Source organism: Pagrus pagrus, assembly GCF_965226575.1.
Source record: "Pagrus pagrus genome assembly, chromosome: 23".
Taxonomy (NCBI): domain Eukaryota; kingdom Metazoa; phylum Chordata; class Actinopteri; order Spariformes; family Sparidae; genus Pagrus; species Pagrus pagrus.
The window spans coordinates 2996586-3002835 of record NC_140205.1 but is presented as its reverse complement, the minus strand read 5'-3'; the positions used below and the strand labels follow the sequence as shown (position 1 = coordinate 3002835).

Genomic DNA, 6250 nt, shown 5'->3' with positions numbered 1-6250 from the left:
AGTCTGTTAGCATATTATTAGTCCGGGGGGTTGCTGAAGCACTTCTCACATTATCTCCTCTAATCACTCCCTAACCAGCCAGACAAACACAACCTTGCATCACCCCCCGTCACCCCCCCTCTCACCCGCAAACAACCAATAACAAACTCCCCTAAAAAAACCGCCCCCCGGCTGCGCCCCATCTTGATTGGCTAAAATCAGCGTCAGTCACGGAGGAGCTCAACCACACCTCCTCTCATCTCTTTCCTCGTCTCTCTGTGGATTAAATTAATATGATCCTCGTCTTTCTCGAGCCCCTGCAGATATTTTGTCTCGCCCCGCCCTGCCGCCGCCGCCACCGCCGCCGCCACCGCCACCGCCACCGCCACATCTCTTTCCCGTTTGACAAAGAGAGAAAAAAAGGGTGCCCAATCAGACACACAATACAGAGGCCCAAATGAATTCAAATCGCTTTCATGCAAATTTGAACTCATTTACATTGTTGAATTGTTGAGAGAAGGAGAGCGGTTGAACTCAGGTATGACTAATTCGGTCAGTGTGTAGGAGCGAGAGGGAAAAAAATAAAGAGACAGTGACAGAAAGAGACGATGAGGAGGACGAGGAGGAGAGAGGAGGGAGGAAGGTTCAGCAAACAGCCAATCACTCCCCCCCCCACTACGATGGTTGTCCCCCTGATGTCCTGTGGATGTGGCGGAGGTGTCGGGACGGGCTCGGGGTGGGGTTCTGGTTGTGGTTGTGGTTGTCATGACACTGTGCTCGTTTTTTTTCGGCTGTTGTTTCCACAGCGACTGAGAACACTGTTGTCCGCCTGTGAGCTGTTCTCTGTATCAATCTCTGTTTGGGTTTTTCTTTATAACAACGACGTGTCCAACCCTTTTGTCTTGTTTTTGTTCTTTCTTGTCTTCCCTCCTCCTCCTCCTCCTCCTCCTCCTCCTCCTCCTCCTCCCCCCTTCCTCCCCCTTCCACTGTCCCACCATCCCTCCCTCCCTCTCCTCCTCTCCTCCCTCCTTACAGGATGTGCGTTTGTCACGTTTTCCACCAGAGCTATGGCACAGAATGCAATCAAAGCCATGCACCAGTCTCAGACTATGGAGGTACTGTACTCTTGTCCTTTCTCTTTCTTGTCTCTTGAGCTCCTTCTGACACTTCACTCTGTTAATGTGCTGCCAATGTGATACGCCGGGCCTCATGTTTGAATGTCCGTGAGTCACCTCTCTGTTAAAGTCGCGACTTATTACTCCTCTAGGTTTGGGGAATGATTCGTCGCGCGCTCGTCCGAAAATGAACGCTGTCACATTAACGTAAAGGCTCCGGCAGAACTGAGTTTAACGTAGAGAGATTAAATGAATGAACATTGTAGGATCGCTTTAAAATGGAGTTTCAGGAGATTTCTTTTACATTCGTTCGGTGGCTAAGAAAATGTGCGAAATAAATACCACCGTGGAAGCCAGCGGTCATCGTGTTCATCCAACAGAGCAGCTAAATTTATGTTCTCATAAAATGTAGCCTGCTTCATAACGAAAACCTCTTTTGAAAATGTTACGGGTCAAGGAAACGTAAAAAGGGCATCGCGGACAACCGAACACACGACCTGAACAATTCACTGATCCAAACTAACTTCTAGCTAATGTCGGGGTGAGTTTTCTCGCTATGCCAGGACCTGATACCAGAAAACAAGGGAGCCGACAAGAGCTATAGACCCAAATTTTCATATGATGACCAAGTTTTTTTTCAGTCAGCTCAAAAAGCTGCTCTCCCAGTCAGGCTGAAGAGGTGAGTGGTGAGGAAGAGGATGATGTCATCTGCATATCATCAAATCGTCTCCTCTAAACCTGCTCGGTCAGCCCTCGAACCGTTTCTAATCGACACAAGTTGTATAATCTGTTAAATCAATGATGAAATTGCTGAAAACATTTAATCAAGTATCCACTCTAGCCAAATCAGTTTTATTAAAACAGCACCAAAAATTGCAAATTTGTCAAAAAACCCCAACATTTAAGACTCTATATTGAGATGAGGAGAAACAAGTGGCCATGAAATGATTGGAGACACCTCAGGAGGATCTCTGCAGAACTGAGTCCCTTTCCACGAAAGTGTTGGATGCATCAAGTAGACGAAAGAAGCTGCAGTAAAATAACTATGTTAGGTAGAAAATAGTGCACAAAACATATAAAATAAAGTATCTACAGTGTCTTCACTTGCATCAAAGGTTGTCCTGATGCTAGAAATTTGAACTTGGATAAAAAACTGAACTAAAAAACTGGTTTAGAGCAACTTCTCATCTCAAAACTCTAGTTTCCAGTTTTTTTAAATGCAACAGCCAAACTTAAAGCCTGAAAATGACACTCGAGCCCTCTTGATACCATAACAAAAAGAAAAGAGTAGTCCTGGACCCTTTTGACACTTGCATCACTGTGCTTCTCATGAGTCTTGACAGAGTCTTGGATTTTGCTCAGGGTTTGGTTTCAGGCTTCAGGCTCGGGCAGGGTCCAGGTTCGGTTACAGCTTCTTAGCATTACTTGAGCTATAAGCTAATTTATATCTGCAGTCCCTGTCTCTCTTTGTTTCTCCGACTGTACCAAAAATCAAAAATTTAAAACAAAAACAAAGCTCTGAATATCAGAATGGACTCAGATGTTTTTCTAAATTTTTTGTAAAAATGCATATGAGAAGGGTTCGTGTCTTTACTGTAGGCCCATGCACAACTATCTGTAATGTTTAGGTTGCATTAACCGCTAAATCACGAGCCATCACCGTCACAGACTCAGTTTCTCGCCTTCTCTCTCGTGTTCTCGATCAAATTTTCCAACCAGCTCAAACTTTGGCCAAGTCTCAAAAACTGTGACAAAAACAGCCGCACCTTTGACCCGACGGCCACAATGTGCAGGTGGACTTACAGACCTCATCAGCCGCACGCCGACCCCGGCGGTGCCGTAATGGCGGCGGCTCCTTTGTGTTCCCCGGGTTATTTTTTTTGGGGGGAGGTTGGGGGGGCGCCCTTGTCAAAGCTGCCAGGCCCGGTGACAGGGCAGGATGACAGGGCTGTGATTGGGAGAGAATTACATGTTATAAGACGAGTGTTCGTGTGTGTGTGTGTGTGAGGGAGACAAAAAGTGGTAATAACAGGCTGTGTTAAGGAAAAAAAGACGAGTGGCGTTCACCCCCGTAGCCCGCTCATTAGAGCTGATCATGATAATCATGGCTGCTATTGATGTGCTGCGACCCCGACATCAGGGAACCGCATGCTCCTCCCTCCGTCTGACTGCGAGTGTGTGTGTGTGTGGGGGGATTTTGTGTTTATGTTGTCCCACTGCGAATATCAGTGAAGTGTCTGTTTTGATTTATGTGTCCGAGCAGCAGCGGCGGCGGCAGCAGCAGCAGCATGTCTGTCTTTCAGAGGAGAAGGAGTGACACTCTCCTCCGACAGCGTTAGTATTAAGCTAGAATTATCCTCGCTCTGAGCAGTCGTCTGCCACAATGGGCCTGGTAAACACTGCCAGTGTCCCCTTGCTTTTATCAGGAAAGGAGAAAAAAAAAAAAGCCTTAAACCATAACACAACGATATTGCAGTGGACAATGGCAAAATACCTTCATTTCCATTTGAAAACAAGCTGTCTAGCCCCGGGCGGACCTAAATTGCCGCAACCGTTTGTTAATGTTCCTCAGTTTTGCAATTTAAAAGTAATTACTTTGGGTCCGTATGAGGGAATGAGGTCTGGTAAATAGAGTTTGGTTATTGTCTTGGCTCTATTGCACCCTACTGTCTTAGATAGAGCACGATTGCGAGTGTGTGTTTGTGTTTGCGTGTTCGCCAGCACGCCCCGCATGTCACGAGGACAAAAAGAAAGAAAAAAAAAGGAGAGGGGAGGCGGCCCTTTGCTGTCCGCTCGTTGATGGCCCTGTCACTGTCATATCCATTCTCATTACGGCGTGACATTCAGGTACACACCGGCGCACACACTCCTCGCGCAGACGCACACGCCGGCTGAATGTCAGGCCGTAATGAAAGTGGATGCGAGCGAGACGGGTAATTCACTGTCCAACCTCTAAAGACACACGTGGAGAGAAGTGGCTTCGTTTTCATTGTGTCGCATTCGTGTTGATTTGTGCTTCACGTTATCCACTCCCTGTGTAGAGACTCGTTCAGCGCTCGGCTCCCCCCTCCGCGGCGCCCCATCAACACTCATTTCTGTTTCCACCTTCGTTTTTGTCCCCACGCGACACCGGAGGCCCGCTCGCACATTATCCTGCCCTCGCTGCAGGCGCACGCAGCCCCCGACGTTAATGCACGGGCGTTCGAGCGCATGTAGACGAGGGCTTAAGTAGAGCGTGAGAGGAAACGGGAGCGGTGGCTGTTTAAATAGTGAACACATTCATCTGTCAACTGCAGTGAAGAGAGGAGACGGATCCGACAGCGGGGAGGAAATATTAGATCAGATTAATCGGGGGATGGTTTTGTGGTACACGGGTTGATGATCTCAGAGGTTTTTAACAGCACCCTGAACTACCACCTCCAAAATCTAACTGTAAAGAAAGAAATCTGCGTCCGTTTGTCTCAAGAGCCGCTCATCCGATCTGCTTGACACTTATTCTTGAGGATACAACGAGCGCTCGGGCGTCATGGCTCTGCAGACGTGATCTCATGGGGAAGCAGACATAAACAACACGGAGGTTAGCGTGGTGCAACAGCTGGCAGGGTGGCAGTGAGAAAAAGCAGAAGGTTGAACCTAAATTAAAAAATCCTAAAGGTCATCTCTCAGCGGGAACTGGAGGTGAGATACGTGTCAACATACCGCTAGCTGACGTTAGCCTCGAGGGGCTACAATGTTTACCGCGCTTTGGCAGCACCGTCAGCCGCTCGGAAAGATTTTACATCGTAAATATAAAACATGTTTGATATAATCGGGGCGGCCCGGGTGCGTCTGGATCTGTAAACCCTTCACAGTCCCAGATAATCTGTGCCGAACAGCATGATTTGAACGGGTGCTGCCCAAGTGAGTGCTCTTTAAATGAGCACTTCATCACAGGATTGGGATCCATTTTGCCTTTTGCATCTTAATAATACAATAACAGTAATGAAACGTTAGCTTATTTGCACAGTTAAAGGCTGCAAAGTTATCAGCGTGCTCCTTTCTTTGAAAGTTTTCTGTCCTCAAGCTGTGACGCACCTGATTCAGCTGCACTTTGCAGGAAGATGTCCTGTTGCTCTTAACGACAGAGGAGGCGTTTGCTTTTGGCCCGTGGCTCACTATTAAATTTCAATTCCGGCCCCTCGAGGGAAAAAGTTTGTCCGCTCCTGGTTCTGACATACAAGAATTTAATGAGGTGAACCGAAGGAGCTTTTACTTGCAGAAGAAGCATCTGGATTGTAGTTGGTGCAACATTTTTAGCCTCAAATGTTCAGGCGAGGAAATGTTGTTATCAAACAGTCGCAAATTCAAAATGCTTCACGAAAATCTGCCAAGGTTTTGGGACACTGAAGACAAAGTGCGCTCAGACTCGACGTCCTGCTCTCCTATTAGAGCTGAAGATCATATGGTTTGACATGTAAAGGCTCTGTGAGTGGTAAATAAAATGAAGCCGGGGAGGTTCAATAGCACATAAACTCTCCTGAAAGCCTATGAGAGATTGATTTTCAAGGTAAACGGACCGGAGCTTATGAGTTCAGTTTGCGTCTGAGATGGGAAGTGAGGTGTAAAGCTCTCTTCACGGTTGTCTCAGGGAGTCGGCTTCAGGGGAGCGCAGTCGGGGTTTATTAGCCGAGCGAACTCCCGGTTAAGTCGATCACAAGTCTGTAACTTTTTGTCACAGACAAGAAGTTTTCCTGAGGTCAAATCACAGCCTGGAGGAGGTTTTCACAGCACGGCAACAAGATCCACATGCTGCAATTACATCATTATAGATTCAGATACTATAATCATGCATGTGCTTCTTGCCACGTCTGCAGCGTCATTCTCAAACGACAGGTTGTCATAACATCCATCAATCGCAGCTGTGGAGTGACGTCAGGACATCAAACATGTGATCGGACGGGTTTTAAAGCCACGATCATTGTCGACATGCGTATTTCAGCGCCCTTTAGGTGAGATGCTGTAAAGATTTGTGGCGTTTTTGTGTTGGAAGATTTGTCAAACATTGTGAGGAAGAGATAAAAATAACAGAAAGGAAGTGTTTTCCCCGTAGAAACGTCTCCTGGTGAGAAATGTTCCCTGTGAGACTCGCAGCACTTTATTTTTTCTTAAGATGTGAA

The 6250-nt window shown here is 47.0% G+C and overlaps 1 protein-coding gene across 16 annotated transcripts in view; it reads left to right on the top strand.

Annotated features, from left to right (window-relative positions):
- The window catches only part of celf2 (cugbp, Elav-like family member 2), a 213383-nt gene that overhangs the window by 173382 nt on the left and 33751 nt on the right, over positions 1–6250 (top strand). For all 16 annotated transcript variants that reach the window (XM_084345243.1, XM_084345252.1, XM_084345255.1 and 13 more), the window contains one exon: positions 1015–1094. In XM_084345243.1, the coding sequence (XP_084201369.1) occupies positions 1015–1094 (80 nt within the window). The remainder of the gene's footprint in view (positions 1–1014; positions 1095–6250) is intronic.